The sequence below is a fragment of the Polypterus senegalus genome, chromosome 5 (assembly GCF_016835505.1).
Source record: "Polypterus senegalus isolate Bchr_013 chromosome 5, ASM1683550v1, whole genome shotgun sequence".
Classification (NCBI taxonomy): Eukaryota; Metazoa; Chordata; class Cladistia; order Polypteriformes; family Polypteridae; genus Polypterus; species Polypterus senegalus.
Window position 1 is genome coordinate 172,027,608 of NC_053158.1, and position 17,871 is coordinate 172,045,478.

Sequence of the window (17,871 nt, forward strand, 5' to 3'; positions counted from 1 at the left end):
TGAAGATTTCGATCTGTGTTTTGGGTCATTGTCTTGTTGGAATATCCAACCCCTGCATAACTTTAACTTTGTGACTGATGCTTGAATATTATCCTGAAGAATTTGTTGATATTGGGTTGAATTCATCTGACACTTAAATTTAACAAAGGCCCCAGTCCCTGAACTAGCCTCACAGCCTGATGGAACCTCCACCAAATTTGACAGTAGGTAGCAGGTGTTTTTCTTGGAATGCGGTATTCTTCCGCCAAGCAAAGCGCTTTTTGTTATGACCAAATAACTAAATTTTTGTCTCATCAGTCCAAAGCACTATGTTCCAACATTAATTTGGCTTGTCTAAATGAGCATTTGCATACAACAAGTGACTCCGTTTGTGGCGTGAGTGCATAAAGGGCTTCTTTCTCATCACTCTGCCATACAGATGTTCTTTGTGCAAATTGTGCTGAATTGTAGAACGATGTACAGATACACCATCTGCAACAAAATGTTCTTGCAGGTCTTTGGAGGTGATCTGTGGTTTGTCTATAACCATTCTCACAATCCTGCGCATATGCCGCTCCTGTATTTTTCTTGGCCTGCCAGACCTGCTTGGTTTAACAGCAACTGTGCATGTGGCTTTCCATTTCCTGATTACATTCCTTACAGTTGAAACTGACAGTTTAAACCTCTGAGATAGCTTTTTGTAGCCTTCCCCTAAACCATGATATTGAATAACCTTTGTTTTCAGATCTTTTGAGAGTTGCTTTGAGGATTCCATGCTGTCACTCTTCAGAGAAGAGTCAAAGGGAAGCACAACTTGCAATTGACCACCTTAAATACCTTTTCTCATGATTGGACACACCTGTCTATGAAGTTCAAGGCTTAACGAGCTAATCCAACCAATTTGGTGTTGCAAGTAATCAGTATTGAGCAGTTACATGCATTCAAATCAGCAAAATTATAAGGGGACCCACATTTTTGCATAGCCAGTTTTTCACATTTTATTTAATTTCATACAACTAAATACTGCTTCACTAAAAATCTTTGTTCAGAAAACACCCCAGTACGCAGATGTTCCTAGGAAATGAAAGACATACCACTGTTATGTTCAACTTTTTTGTTGAAAGTAGAGTAAATTATTATGCAGGCTGAGAGGGGTTCCCAAACTTTTTCATATGACTGCATATATTTATCATTTATACCAGTGATCTCAAACTCCAGTCCTGGATGACCGCAGTGGCTACAGGTTTTCATTCTAACCCTTTCCTTAATTAGTGTCCTGTTTTTGCTGTTAATTAACTCCTTTTCCTTTCATTTTGTTTGACTTGTTTTTTAAGATTTCTTCCCCTGAATTTCTTCATTGTTCCTCTAAATTGCTTCATTTCTTTCCTTAAATGGCACCCAAACAGAAATTAAATGTGAAGTGAGGAAGACCAATTAAGTCAGGGCCTCAAACTCCATCTAATTTCAATCCAAACCAGTTGCTTAATTAGGCACCAATTGTTGTTGTTAATTAAACCCGTTCTTTAATTCCATAGCTTGTTGCTGCTCTCATTGTGCAATAGCAGACATTTCCGAAATTGTTGATTTTCTCTATTTTAAGAACAGTGTTAAAATGTTTTAGGGACCTGAGCATTCCTGAGACCTTTATCTTTCTTTATTTTCAGATATTGTATGATGGACACAGTTTACTGGTCATGTTTTGGCTCATTTTGTATCTCATTATTGTTTGGCTGCTAATTAAGGAAAAAGAAACAGTGAAGGGCCCTGAATCTTCAAGAGCAAGTCAATCGAAATGAATGCAAAATAAGTTAATTAGCAGCAAAAGCGGGACACTAATTAAGAAAAGGGTTAGAATGAAACCATGCAGCCACTGGGGCCCTCCAGGACTGCAGTTTTGAGACCACTGATTTATACTGTATCTCTCCTTATCAGAAATCACCAAGTATCATTTTGGACATGACCAATGAATAAAAGAGAGATCTGAAATCTGTGTGATCAGTGGCTACATAAATAAAAATGGACTGTAACCTGCATACCAAAAACCTTTACCAATTAAACAAGAAATCCTCATATGCTATAAATATGGTACAAATACATTAATGATATCCTTTAAGTCATCAACTTACATAAAGATTCAAAATAATTAACAGTAAACACAATAAATTGAAAAATGATTATGATTATATACTATAATAACAATATATAAAGAATATAGAGAAGGACAAACTTACCTCAACCACTTCAGCCATGGGTGTAATAGTGTTTGTTTTACGGGATCCAATCCTAAATTTTGCTGCTTTATAAATCTTCCAGTACACAAACAGAACAACACAAAGTGGGAGGTAAAAAGCCCCAAATGTTGAGAATATGGTGTATGATGGTTCCTGGCTAACTTGACATTGTTCAGCCTCCTCTGAATAGGTTTCTCCCCAGCCAAACAAGGGGGAAAGCGAAATCACTGCAGACAAAACCCAGGTCATCACAATCATAATATTCGATATTCGTTTCCTTGTCTTTAGTGTATACTCTAAATGTCTGGTAATTGACCAATATCGGTCCAAGGCAATAGCTGTAACATTCCAGATGCTAGCTGTGCAGCAGAGGACATCAAAAGAGATCCACACTTGGCATAGAACTCGCCCCAGTTTCCAGTGCCTGCTGTTGAGCTCATGAACTAGACTAAGAGGCATCACAAGGGCAGCCACCATCACATCTGAGATGGCCATTGAAGCAACAAGATTGTGGGGGACACGGTGAAATGTTCTTACCCTGAGAATTGTAACGAGGACGAGTACATTCCATACAAAAGTGGCAATGACTAACATGGCAAGCAAAGTTAATATTAAAACACTGAAAACTGAAAAAGGCCTGTAGAAGTCCTCATCCTGTGTGCCATTGTTGGCTGAAACAGTTAAATTCGAAAAAGTCATTTCTTCTGGCAGAGCTGACATTAATCTTGGTTTGAGTCAAATTCCTTACACGACTGATCCCATTGACTTAACCTGCAATATTCAAAAGAAAGTCAATGGATTAGAAGTGCAGATCAGGACTGTCTGCTGCTAATTTCTAGGATTACAAAAAATGTAACTTTATGATAACAACTGAAATGTATGCATTAGACACTGTTACAGTTTCAGGTTTATGACCAATTTAAACTCCTGTATCTAATAGATAAATAAAATGAAAGCAATAAATGCATACATTGAACAGAATAAAAATAAAACCAGAAGTCTAAAAGCAAATGCAAATTTTAACAGGTTCACGTTTAATCACATTACTATTATTATCATATTAACAATCAATATTTTGTATAAAATTATGTTAATCTAAATGTTTTGCTTGATTAAAATTAAAGAAACGCTGAGAATTCCTTCAAGTCCTTTTGGGTATTCAGTCATAATGAACTTTAACATTATTACCTGCTATACATACAGTATTGTTTAAAAAAAGCTTAATATAGATTTTTTTAAAAGTATAACAAATGCAAAACTGAACAATTTATATCATAACAAAAATAAATACAATATTAACATTTAAAATGGGTTATGGCATGAGCTTACCAACTAAAGCATACAGATATTTATAAGCATAATGTGACCTGCATATGTAAAATAAGCAGAATACACATAGATATTTAAATGCTTTATTCCCAGTACAGCAGAAGATATGATCAGATAGTAGAATACATATAAAGATTTAAATGTAATATTTATTGCATTTTTAACAGAAACCCTTTCTCAGTAGTTTCAATTTCATTTTACAAAATGGCTTTTCATTATTTAAAATTTAAATTCTGTCCTCAAAAATAGCTGAGTTTTAAATATAATGAATTTTCCTTAAAGGAAGAACTATGTACTGTAACTGCTGAGTGACAAAATCGACAGTATGTATTACAGTGGCAGCTTTCTTGTGATTACATTATGCCCAAATAACACCACACTTTGTAATTTTCACTCAAATGCTATTGTCTTATTTTGTGTTTGAAGCCTCTCATAAAAAATGTGAAGTGAAATCTAAATATAAAATCCCTCCTTGTGATTGCAGCAATGCTCACAAGTATGTTAGAGAGGTCACTTTTTGACGTCATAGTGCATGTCAAGCCTCACGCAAGCCAAGACTGGCAAGATACTCTACACTTCACCTTTTGCAGGAGGAACGCTGTCGTGGGAGTTCTTTATGCATCAATCCTGCTTAAGGCAAAGGCAATGTGACTGCTGAGAAAGAAAGGTGGCTGACCCTTAGAAAACTGCATCCAACTTTCTTGAAGCTCCTTATGTCCTTCTCCTGTTTAAAAAATGAATGAGGGATACAAACGCAGTCTTCACTTGCATGAAAGCTGATTGAGATATGCATTCTGTTGAGCCCACACAACCATAGGTCATGTGATTAGATCACAAGTGAAAATAAGACATTTCTCCATTCTCCAGTTAACAGAGTTAACAGAGTCAGGTTTGACTTTTGCAGCTTTATTATTTAACTTGATTACCATGCCAGGGGATTTCTAGTTCAGTCCTGGGGTAACACTGTGGCTTCAGGTTTTCATTTCAATCAGCTTCACAAATCAATGCATCAGCCTTACTTCTAATTTATCTTATTATTTATTAGCTAGCCTTTCTTTTACATTACTTTACATTCAGAAAAATGTGTTAATATATTTATACAAAAAATCAGAATCAGAAATGCCATAGCTTTAAATGTTAACTTTCTTAAACCATATTCTTTTAAATTCATATTTTTCTGTGAAGTTTGCTCGATTAATTGTATCCAAATACTGACAGTAACAAGCAGTGCACACACAGATGCAAATGACACTGAATTCTAAGCTAATTAGTAGGAAAGGCTAAACTAAACAGAAAAGAAAAATAATAAAAATCAAAAATGCTTGCAATATTCCAGTACTACATTAGCAAACCCATTTATGTCATTTTGGACTGATGCAAAAACAGCAGTAAAAGCGTAAAAACAGCTTGACTCAAAAATGTGGGAGTCCAGTTTAAAAAAGAAGGTGGTATGAATGATCATCTCAGTTAAGGTCATCCTGAAAACCACCAATTTAAGTTTTTACTACTAATTCGCACACAAATGAACATGACATTGATGTAGGTGCTCTCTTTAACAATCAATATCATTTGCACTTGTTACTGCACTGCTTCTGTCAGTAACTGTCCTGTCTGGAGACAATCAAGACACCAAATTGCAAGGTGAATTAAAAATCAAAATGGTAAAAAGTAATTTATGTGTTTAAAAGTATGGCAGAAATATACATTTCTTCTAAATGTAAATACCTTTTCTGAATGCAAAATAAAAAGAGGAAGGCCAGCATAATTAAACAGATCAATTGGAATGAAGAGGAGTGGCACGGTGGTGCAGTGGTAGCACTGCTGCCTTGTAATAAGAAGAGTGGGGTTCATGTTCAGATGTTTTGTGTGTGCTCTGGTTTTCTTTCAAAGACATGCAAGATTAGGTGTTTTAGTGATGCTACATTGGTCCTAGTATGTGTGAGTGTGTGTGTTATTCACTATGTGATGGACCGACACCCCATCTGGGGATTGTTCCTGCCTTGCGCCAATCATTGTTGGGATAGGCTTCTACTGCCCTTTGACCATGTACTGGATAAGCATGTTAGGAAGATGGATGGATTAATGGATGTACATAAGAGTTACTCATTGATTTGTGAACCTGGAGCCACAGTGGTACCCCAGACTGAACTTAAGAACCCTGTTCTAGACCAAAAACTTAAAAAAAAAAAAATCTGAGACTTTCACTTGACAGAATTCATTTTGGCCTATCAGAGTCCCATACCTCATATCTTTATCACGGATGGACAAAATAATATTTCAAGTAGAATCTTTCAATATGAGGCTTTCAAGAACCACAAAATGAAATGTTTAAATTTCTCTCTGTGTATCACAGAACCATTCCACTATAACATAATGCACACAATTTACAAAGATGTTAAAAATCAGTTTTCAAATTGTAATAATCGCTTCCCTCCAAAACATGAATATCCCATTTTTTCCATTCATGTCCACAATGTAATGCATTTAACAAAGGTTATAAAAGATTTTCTCCCTCCAGTTTTTCTCTCAAACCCCTTTATGATGTCTCATCTATGCTTTGCAGCTCCTTGCAAGTTTAATTGCAGATTAGTTAACATTTTTAGATTTACCTTAAGAGGTCATTTCAACCATAGTTGTATGTTATCCTCTTTTGCTCGTCTAACAGCATCTCTTGACAACAACATGGATCCCCAATATAAGTCGGTCAAATGCCGAGAAAGCATTCTTACATTCTGCACCTCTAGTAAACCAACTCTCTTCTCCTATTGATATAATGTAATCGTAAAAAAAATAAAAAAAATAATATATATATATATATATATATATATATATATATATATATATATATATATATATATATATATTGTACATATTGTGGACGTGGCCCGGACACAGACAGGCGGACAAGTTGTTTTCACCCACAAACACGTTTATTTACAATGTCTATTTTCAATATTCAGTGCACACAGAAAACAACCCAGAGTCCTGGCCAAACAACACCTTGCCTTTCTTTGGGCCGCCTCCACTCTTGCTCCTTCTGCCTTGTCCTGCTTCCACCCGACTCCAGCCTCGAATGAAGGGAGGCGGCCCCTTTTATCCACACCCGGATGTGTTCCAGGTGCTCCCCGGCAATCTCCCGCTGACACGCCCCAGTGTGGCGGAAGTGCCGGCTGTTCTACCGGAAGCTCTCCGGGTGTCCCTGCTTCTCTTCCCCCCAGCACTGGAGTGTGGCGGAAGTGCTGAGGTCCAGGGTTCCCAAGGCATTGGGGCACCCCCTGATGGTGACCACAGGCCCCTATAGGGTTGGGCTTCCAAGCCCTCTACCCGTGGCCCCTAAAGCAACCAGGGTGGCGGCCCCTACGTGATCCAGGGCGGGTGTAGACCCTTTTCCGGTCCTTCAGGGCGTCCCAGCCGGGTCGTCGCTCCTGGCATCCCTGACTATATATATATATATATATATATACAGTAATCCCTCCTCGATCGCGGGGGTTGCGTTCCAGACCCCCCCGCGATAGGTGAAAATCCACGAAGTAGAAACCATAAGTTTGTGTGGTTATTTTTATATATTTTAAGCCCTTATAAACTCTCCCACACTGTTTATAAATATTCCCAGCACAGTTATACAGCATAAACCCTTTGTATTCTCTTAGATATTAGGTAAGATTCATTGAAATTATGTATGTAAACACACTGTTTATATACAGTAAAACCTAAATATTATTTTAAAGATATCGAGTGTCTCTGATATCACATATGTTACAGCCATTACAATAGACAGGCCACCAGCAATAAATACGTACAATGCAAGAAAAATTGTATACAGTAAATGTGTGTACAGTGACACTAAACGTACGTACATGTACTAAGTACTGTAAGTAGAAAATTAATTATAGTTACTCACCAACAATGACAGGACGACTTGTCCAATAACGATGAGTTTAGTTTTATTGCACAACAAAGGAGAGCGTTACAGCTCTTCTTTCTAAAGGAGCCTCTTCAGGCAACTGTATATCACCGTTGTTGTTCTTCTTCCAGCAGACTTCAATCCAAATCCCTAAAGCAGATTTCATCCAGACTACTGCCTTATTACATCCACTTACAACTCATTTTGCACCCTGGTTAAAAGGACACTGCTGCCGTAGATCTTATATTACTTTCCTACTTTTTAAATAAAAAGAATCATAGCCTCATTGAAGCAGTAGCAGAGCAGATCGTTTTGAAGCCATAATGAAGGGCTTGACTATGCACAAAGATAAACACAAAAGAGCACGAAAGTTAACTCTTTACACAGCGAAACACGTTGATGCTGAATGAGTGAGACGAGACTTCTTGGTTAACATCGCATTCAGCACACAGGAACTTAACTGCGTGCTCTGATTGGTTAGCTTCTCAGCCATCCGCCAATAGCGTCCCTTGTATGAAATCAACTGGGCAAACCAACTGAGGAAGTATGTACAGGAAGAAAAAAGACACATTGCCGCAGAACCCACGAAGCAGCGAAAAATCTGCGTTATATATTTAGTTACGCTTATATATAAAATCTGCGATAGAGTGAAACCGCGAAAGTTGAAGCGCGATATGGCGAGGGATTACTGTATATATATATTGTGACAGATGGCCGGGGCCCATGCTTGGCTGGGACGCCCCTTCACCACATCTGCCAGGGGGACAAGGATGGGAAGCCCAGTATCTCCCCCTGGACGCAAGGTGGCAGCAACCCTAGGTTGCAGCGGTGCCTCTGACTCCCCCAGGGCTTCATGGGGGTTGGAGTTCTGTGCAGCTCTGTGGGGTTCCGCAGGTGTCGCCAGGGGGATGCTGCAACAGGACCGACTGGCCCCTTTTGGGCACTGGTTTCACCGCACCTGGAAGTGCAGCTGGAGGCCAGCAATCTACCACTTGGAGCACTTCTGGGGGCCTGATAAAAGGGAGCCAGAAACCACCAATCGATGGCCAGAGTTGGGAGAAGGAGGACTAAGCTTGTGGAGAGTAGTGGTCGGAGAGAGAGAATAGTGGTGTGGTTACTTTTGGTGCTTGGGACAGTGTTGTGGCTGGAGGGATTACGGGGAAGACATGCCCTCCAGCTGAAAAGAAAAATAAAAGTCTTTCATTTTATACATGTCTCTGTGTCCATCTGTGCCGGGTCAGGTGCAATATTTATATTACCTTTATATTATACTGTATATATATATATATATATATATCTTATCTACAAATTCAAGAGGAAAGAAATTATGTGTACACACTCAGTATTTGCGGTACCCTAAAAATAACCTCATAGCTACACTATCTGCACAATATACTGATTCAGTGTTTCTCTGACACCATAGTTTATCGGCAAAGCTTTAAATTATTTTAATTTATGTTCAACTTTACCTAGACAGTTAACAGATTTAACTCCAATGACTAACAATAGGACATTATTTAATGCCCTTTTTACATTACTTCAATTGGAGTTTCTTTTCTACATAAACCACAACATTCTCCATTTGGGTTATGTTTTTGAGTACTTGATATTATAAAATACTGTTAAAAAGCATGTTTTTAATGTAGTCTGCTGACACATGTATCAGTATTCTATTATCTTCTATTATCACTGCTATTTTTGAATATGAATTAGTGTTATACAAAATGTTTAATAAACAAAAATGTGGTAAATGATATTTCAAAGCAACTACAAAATGTAAAATACTTTCAAATCTGAAAAAAATTAACATACCTGAATATTATGTCATCTGTACATTTCCTTTACCATTCCGAGAAAAAAAATCTGAAAGCCAGTCATGCGCCCAAATGACACCTAGACAGTACATTTCACTTACAATTAATTATCTTTTGGGGCCCTAATTGAGATCATAAAGTGTATTTGTGCTTCTTAATTCTATGAGAGTACTTTATACTTATTAAATTACTGCTGCACAATTTGTAATATATTTGCTTTACAAAATTTCATTTGTGTACTGAAAAGTTAAATGTTGCCTGCGTAACAAAGGCTTTGAGAGGCAAGGCTGCCATCAAGATGGCATAGAACTGGAGGCTTGTCAGTTACCGGGGAGATTCTGTATCAGGCCTATAATTGTCTCTTTCTCACCCTTAGCAGAGTCTTTCCTTTCTCAACAAAAAAAAAAAAAACACAACTTCTAGGTTATGTCATACCCCTTAGATCAGTGTTTCACAACCACTAGTAGGGGTGTGCGATATTGGAAAAAAAAATCTCAATATTTTCTGGAACTTTGATGCTAACAATAATTCCAAGATATTCTGCATCCTTTAAACGTGTTTATAAGTCTTATTAAGATCTAGCTTGGTCTTGGTAATAGAAAATTAATTGTAGCTTAATGAAACAGTTCAGGAAAACAGGTCTTATTTATTTAATTAAAACTGAAGTAAAAGACCCGGGTCCTTTCTGTGTGGAGTTTGTGCACTCTCCCCGTGTTTGCGTTGGTTTTTGCCGGGGGCTCCGGTTTCCTCCCACAGTCCAAAAGTGTGCAGGGTAGGCTGAATGGCGAGTCTAAATTTACCCTGTAATTGTGTGAGTGTGGGTGTGGCTGTGTGAGTGTGTGCACCCTGCGATGTGTTGGCGCCCACTCTAGTTGGTTCCTGCCAGCGCCTGTTGTTCCCGGAACCCCAGTTGGGATTAACAACAACAACAACAACGGGGGTTGTTCGGGGGTCTTCCCAGACTGTTTTAAGACTGCTGTAGTTAAATCCCTACTTAAGAAACATAATCTCGACCCCTTGGCTCTTGAAAATTTTAGACCCATCTCTAACCTGCCTTTCTTAAGTAAAATTCTGAAGAAGGCAGTGATTGAAAAGTTAAATGACCACCTCAATAAACATGCTATCTATACTAATAAAAGGCAAAGCCCTCACTGACTCACTCACTCACTCACTCACTGACTGACTCACTGACTCATCACTAACTCTCCAACTTCCTGTGTAGGTAGAAGGCTGAAATTTGGCAGGCTCATTTCTTACAGCTTACTTACAAAAGTTGGGCAGGTTTTATTTTGAAATTCTACGTGTAATGGTCATAACTGGAACCTATTTTTTCGTCCATAGACTATAATAGACGTCTGCTCGATGGCCATCGGAGGCGGAGTTACGCCTCCCACGTAATTTAGTGCCTGCCCATATAAAGCCGTCCGTCAGCGGCAATCCAATAGAAACACTGCCGCTAAATATTCACGGGTGAAGGACTGTGCTTATGCAGAAAGAGATGAGATGGTCAGGGTGGTGTTTGGCACAAACTCAGCGAAACTGCGAGAGAAACTTTTAAGTGCTAACCCTTTTTTAAGCTAACATTAAATACAGCCATGGACATCGCACGAGATGGCACCAGCACAGCTGGGAACCTTCGATGCATGTACACCGAGCGGCTCACGTGAACTGACGCAGTGCACAGACAAAAAGCAACAATTACAAAGAGTGCTGAAGAAAAAACCGAATTACACAACTGCGGAAACAAAGCATGGTGTGAACCGTAAGTTTAAATTAAGTTTATAGACACACTCCCGCTGCCGTTTGTCATGCCTACAACGAGTATGGTATTCGCGAGATACAAGTTTAATGAGAAGACATGAGGTATAAACGAGACTTTGGATCACTTTGTTGCGGAGTTAAAATTGCTGTAGCAAGAAACTTTGAAGTGCCGGGTCTTAGCTAACATTAAATAAAGTCGTTGTGACCTCCAGCAGGCCACTGGTGTGAATGTCTCTGACCAAACAACCAGAAAGACTTCATGAGGGTGACCCAAGGGCCCCATGTCCTCTAATGGGCCCTGAGCTCACTGCCCAGCAGCTCGATTGGCATTCGCCATAGAATACCAGAATTGGCAGATGCACCACTGGTGACCTGTGTTTTTTACAGATGAGAGCAGGTTCCCCCTGAGCACGTGACAGAAGTGAAAGGGTCTGGAGAAGCCATGGAGAACATTATGCTGCCTGTAACATCATTCAGCATGAGCAGTTTGGTGGTGGGTTAATGATTGTCTGGGGAGGCATATCCATGGAGGGTCACACAGACCGCTACAGGCTTGACAAAGGCACCTTGGCTGCCATTAGGTATCAGGATGAAATCCTTGGACCCATTGTCAGAACCTATGCTGGTACAGTGGCTCCTGGTGCACGACAATTCCTGGCCTCATGTGGTGAGAGTATGCAGGCAGTTCCTGGAGGATGAAGGAATTGATGCCATTGACTGGCCACCACAATTTCCTGACCTAAATCCAATAGAACACCACTGGGACATTATGTTTTGGTCCATCCAATGCCACCAGGTTGCACCTCAGACTGTCCAGGAGCTCAGTAATGCCCTGGTCCAGATCTGGGAGGAGATCCCCCACAACACCATGTTGTCAGGCATGTATACAAGAACACAGGGGCCATATAAAGTGCTGCGTACAATTTTGAGTTGCTGCAATTAAATTTTGGCAAAATGGACTAGCCTGCCACATAATTTTTTCACTCTGATTTTTGGGGCGTCTTTGAATTCAGGGCTCTGTAGGTTGATCATTTTCATTTCCATCAAGCGATGTGGCATCCTTTCGTTCCTAACACATTACCCAGTCTATATCAGTATAGATATCCAGGAGGATTTCTTTTTCCCATTGAGATCTGATGTGTTTTCAAAGTGTTCCTTTAATTCTTTTGAGCAGTTTATATATATATATGTATGTAGATATGTATATGCATATATATGTATATATATGTGTGTGTGTCTGTGTGTATATATATGTATATGTATATATATATATGTATGTGTGTATATATATGTGTATATATATATCTATATACAGTATATGTGTATGTGTGTATATATATGATTATATGTGTGTGTGTGTATATATACTGTATATATATAAATATATCTATACTGTATATATATATATATATATATATATATATATATGCCAGCAACACTCATGACAATGACAACACAATTACATTGTCAATCATGTTACGTTATTATTAAAATGTTTCCTTTTCTTTTTCATTACTTCTTTAACACAATACTTCTTATTTTGCTAGTTCTTGATAAATTTCAGTCGAGTTTTAGAACAAATCACAGCACAGAAACTGCACTCGTTAAAGTAGTAAATGATTTGCGGATGAATGCAGACAGAGGCCATTTATCTGTTCTTATCCTCTTAGATCTGAGTGCTGCATTTGACACCATAGATCATAATATTCTTAGAAATTGCCTTAGTCAATGGGAGGGCCTCTCTGGCAGTGTCTTAAATTGGTTTGAATCCTACCTGACAGGGAGAAAATTCTTTGTTAGTTGTGGCAATTACAACTCAAAGACACAGGATATACTATATGGATTTCCACAAGGCTCTATCCTGCGTCCGCTGCTCTTCTCAATCTACATGCTTCCATTAGGTCAGATTATCTCAGGGCACAACGTGAGCTACCACAGCTATGCTGATGACACACAGCTGTACTTATCAATAGCACCTGATGACCCCGATTCTCTTGATTCACTAACACAATGTCTGACTTGTATCTCAGAATGGATGAATAGTAACTTTCTCAAGTTAAATAAAGATAAAACTGAAATCTTAGTGATTGGCAATAATGGATACAATGAGGCTATTAGAAATAAACTGGATACATTAGGATTAAAAGTCAAGACGGAGGTAAAAAGCTTAGGGGTAATTGTTGACTGTAATCTGAATTTTAGCATTTTTTCACTTAAGGAACATTGCTAAAGTTAGACCTCTTATATCACTGAAAGATGCTGACAAATTAGTTCACGTGTTTGTTTTCAGTCGACTAGATTACTGTAACGCACTCCTCTCAGGACTACCCAAAAAAGACATAAATCGTTTGCAACTAGTGCAGAATGCAGCTGCTAGAATCCTAACTAGAAAAAGAAAATCTGAGCACATCTCTAAAGTTTTGATGTCACTACACTGGTTACCTGTGTCTTTCAGAATTGACTTTAAAATACTGCTTATGGTTTATAAAGCCTTAAATAATCTCACCCCATCTTATATATCGGAATATCTGACACCTTATATTCCAAATCGTAACCTCAGATCCTCAAATGAGTATCTCCTTAGAACAAAACCTAAAAGAAGTGGTGAGGCGGCCTTCTGCTGCTATGCACCTAAAAATCTGGAATAGCCTGCCAATAGGAATTCGCCAGGCTAATACAGTAGAGCACTTTAAAACACTGCTGAAAACACATTATTTTAACATGGCCTTTTTATAACTTCACTTTAACTTAACCCTGATACTCTGTATGTTTATTTCATCATAATAACTATTCATGGTGGCTCTAAAATTCGTACTGACCCCTACTCTCTCTTCTGTTTGTTTTTCCGGTTTCTTTGTGGTGGCGGCCTGCACCACCACCACCTACTCAAAGCATCATGATGCTCCAACAATGATGGATGGATCAAAAGCCAGAAATCTACGTGACCATCAAATCCTTCCATGAAAACCATAAATACAAAGAGGACTGTTTCATTTATGTTAGGTAGAATGTCTAGAGGGGACTGGGCAGTCTAATGGTCTGGAATCCCTACAGATTTTATTTTTTTCTCTAGCCATCTGGAGTTTTTTTTTTTTTTGTTTTTTCTGTCCACCCTGGCCATTGGACCTTACTCTTATTCTATGTTAATTAATGTTGACTTATTTTCTTTTCTTACTGTGTCTTTTATTTTTCTATTCTTCATTATGTAAAGCACTTTGAGCTACTTTTTGTATGAAAATGTGCTATATAAATAAATGTTGTTGTTGTTGTTATTAAAATGAGAGAACCTACTATTCATGTAAACAAGCTATAAACGCACAGGGAATAAAATACCTGAACATCACAATTACAGGTCATGAACTGAACATGTGCGGCATGCAAGCAAGAACACAAATCTAACATACTGTACTATACTGTAAACATCTAAACATGCTGCAGAAGTAGCATGTGTAAACAAGTTTTACACAAACTAACACTATTAAAGAAATTACTAACTTCCTTTGTTCAATATTGCACAAAGTTATGAGTTTTGAGAAAGTTATGAGAACTGTAAAATTCTACTGGAGAAACTTCAAGTTGTGTGACAGGAACACCAGTCTGTCCACAGCATCTGGCTTCAAACAGCACGGTTACATGTTACAACATTTCCTCCGGTGCTGAAAGCCCTCTCAGTAGCACTGCTTGAGGCAGGAATGCACAGGTACTTTTTTGCTAGTTTCCCCAATCTGGGCAAATTTATTTCTTGTGTTTTCCACCACTCAAGTGGATTTACAGTACCTCACTGTCCACCTCGGGTATCATTAAGTAGCTCTTGATCTCTTTTTCAATGGCAGTGGGCAGAGTCTCGTCTTCTCTGAATTGCTGAGCTTTTTTGAAATAGCTGCCAAAAGACTTTTTTTTTCTTTTTGCTCCCTCCCTGATCCAGTTTCTGCAGCCTTCAGGTGAGCTGAAGCAGTTGAGAGTCCTGAGGTAGGGCTGTCTTCCTCTGTCGCCACAGCCATAAGTTCTCTCGCAGCTGCCATTGTAATGGCTTCGATCCTGTCATCATTATTAAAGTGATTTTTGAACTGTGGGTCAAGTGTGGATGCCAAACCCAACAGCTCGTCTACACAGTCCTCGGTGTATCTGGAGTTCAGATACTCTAGAATGGCTTGTTTGATCTTTTTGGTTAGGTCTGTGTCATCAGACTTCACCTCCAGGACATCAGAGTTGAATAAGGCCAACACAGGTTTTAAATAAGAAACTGTTACAAGTTGCTCACCTGAAAGAGCATCTGTGAACTCCAGAAGAGGGCCTAGTGCTTTACTTACTGCCTCCAGCACTTCAACATCTTGCCGTGTTGGGTGGGACAAGATGCCTGTGCTTTTGGTCTGCAGTCAAAACATGAGGAATGGCTTTTTCTTGTTCAGTAAATCAATCTATCATGTCTTGAGCCCCATCTTGTTGGTGACTCGGTGATAAGTTTATGCATTGGGAGTTTGAGCTGCTCTTGTGCATCAACAAGTGCTTTCTTCTTTTTCCAGTTACTGGAAAAAGCTCCAACCAACTTTTTGCAAACTCCTATGGCTCTGTCTATCCTTGGATCCTGCATGATCCTCTCTGGAAAACATTTAATATAAAATTTAACGGAACATTCAAAGTGTACTGTATATAATAATTGCATTACAACATTCTTGTATTTTTATTGTATAATGTAATGTATTATTTGAAATTATATTGAATTATATTTTTGTCATCTACAGCTTTACTTATCAGGTCTTTTTATATCTTTAAACGTCATAATAAATAAGATCAATTTAACCTTAACTGCATTTTATTGAGGAACCCCAAATTACTCACCAATCTCAATATGAAGCCTATGCCAAAGACAAGGTAGCCTCTTCCAGTTATTGATCCATAGTGCACTGACAACGTTAGCCCGGCTGTCTGTTGTCATGCAAACCATGCGGTCTTCTCGCAGTGACCATGATGCCAGCGCATTTTTCAGACCTTGCTCAATGATGTTGCCAGTGTGATCTTCTGGGAAGTAGGATGTTTGCAAACAGAAGCTTTGCAGTTGCCAGTTTTTTTCAATGAAATGCACCGTCAGGGAGACGTATGGCTCGGATGTTCGGCTTGACCATAAATCCGTTGTGGCAAAATGTGAAACCTTTTGCAGTTTATGCGTCAGAGTTTGGCGACACGACTCATACAACTTAGGCAGAGCTGTTTGACTGAAATATTTTCGGCCAGACAGTGTGTACCTTGGGTCTAAAGTATTCAAAAGTTGTTTAAAACCATCTCTCTCAACCACTTGAATTGGCACCATATCTTTTGTGCTGTAATTGGTGACGGCATTTGTTATGTCATGCCATCTGTTGCTTTCCTTGTCGTAAGGCACTTGTTTGCAGAATGAGTCTGCTACAGTTTGTTGAGTGTGTCTTTGTGCTTGCACCTTGGTTACTTTAGACTTGTGCTGGACAGTTGACTCCTTAAGCTTTTCGTATTCTTCGTTTTCTGTGCAGTGGTTAGTTTGCAAATGGTGAAACAAGTTAGTTGTCGAGCTGTCTTTAACAGCAACCGATTTACCACATAGTTTGCAGATTGCCGTCTTTTGAGCAACATCAGTCTTTTCAAAACAAAACCACTGCCCTGCGAGTGAGAATGAACTACGTCTGGCAATTATCTCTGACGACGTAGATGGCGAGGTTTTATTATCTGGTGCTGTTTGTTCACTCATTTTGATGCAGCAAGCAACGCTAACTTGCGTCTTGTTGAACGTGCACGCCTACGCAACTCGCTTTGTGCACACGCAGTGGTCTATATTGTTACATTAGTGAATGAACTCTGTGTTTTTCTTGCAAAGCGAGTTACATACTCGATAATTTAATCTCGCACATCATTAAAACAGCAATTAAGATATAATTGTAAACAATGTATATTGCACATGCCTAACCACTAGCTTGTGACCCTCTTTTGGATTTTGGTGGCCTGCAAGGGGTCTCATGGCCAGGTATTGATCCTAGCCCCATCCCGGCTGGGGCACCTGCTCATGTGCATCATCCGTCACACTACCTTGAATTGAATATGGCTTTGTTTTTTTGCTTGATTAATTTCTCAAATGAGAAGAATCAGGAAAATGTTCTGTTTATGATGGAAGTATTTGCTCAGAATTACATACAGCATATGTTTAGTTTTTAGTTTATTCATAGTCTTGCTGTAATTTTGAAAGTTACATTTATTTCGCCTCATGCCTTTAATCACACCAATTTAAATATAATATGACTAATGGAACATTAACATAAAAATGCTTCAAAGACACGGCTATCACAAGATTTGTGATATTAAAAGGCAACCTTTTGAATGATCATTCCCATCAGTTATATGTAGACACACACATATTATTATGAATAAGGCAAAAAAAAAACCAAACAAACGAGCTTGTATTTAACATCTGTCAAAGTTTTGGCACTCCTGATCTGCCTTTGGTAAAATGTGCTGAATAGCAATGGACCTTTATTCGACTACAGTGCTGAGGAATTTTTCTTTCATGGGAATGGATTAGGACAGGAAGTCAAGAACATAACAAGCAAATGGGTATGAATAGACATCAATGAGAATCCTGTAGACCATGTCAAATTATAGCAAAGCACCAGGTCTACACAAAGGACATTGAACTATTACTGCTTTATTGAAGACTAGCAAAATACCCGCGCTTCGCAGCGGCGAAGTACTGCCTTAACATTTTTATTAAGAAGAAAATTAAACCTTTTTAAACTGAGGGAAAATATACCAATAATTATCTGTTAAGGATCTCTTTGTATACCACATTGTGAGATCGGCCCTCCGGTTGTAATATGACCAAGCTGTGCGC

At 38.7% G+C, this 17,871-nt stretch overlaps 1 protein-coding gene across 2 annotated transcripts in view; it reads right to left on the reverse strand.

The window, feature by feature from the left end:
- LOC120529645 (5-hydroxytryptamine receptor 5A-like) overlaps positions 1-17,871 on the reverse strand; it is a 100,326-nt gene that overhangs the window by 33,709 nt on the left and 48,746 nt on the right. For both annotated transcript variants that reach the window (XM_039753630.1, XM_039753631.1), the window contains exon 3: positions 2,211-2,981. In XM_039753630.1, coding sequence (XP_039609564.1) covers positions 2,211-2,930 — 720 coding nt within the window. In that variant the 5' untranslated portion in view covers positions 2,931-2,981. The remainder of the gene's footprint in view (positions 1-2,210; positions 2,982-17,871) is intronic.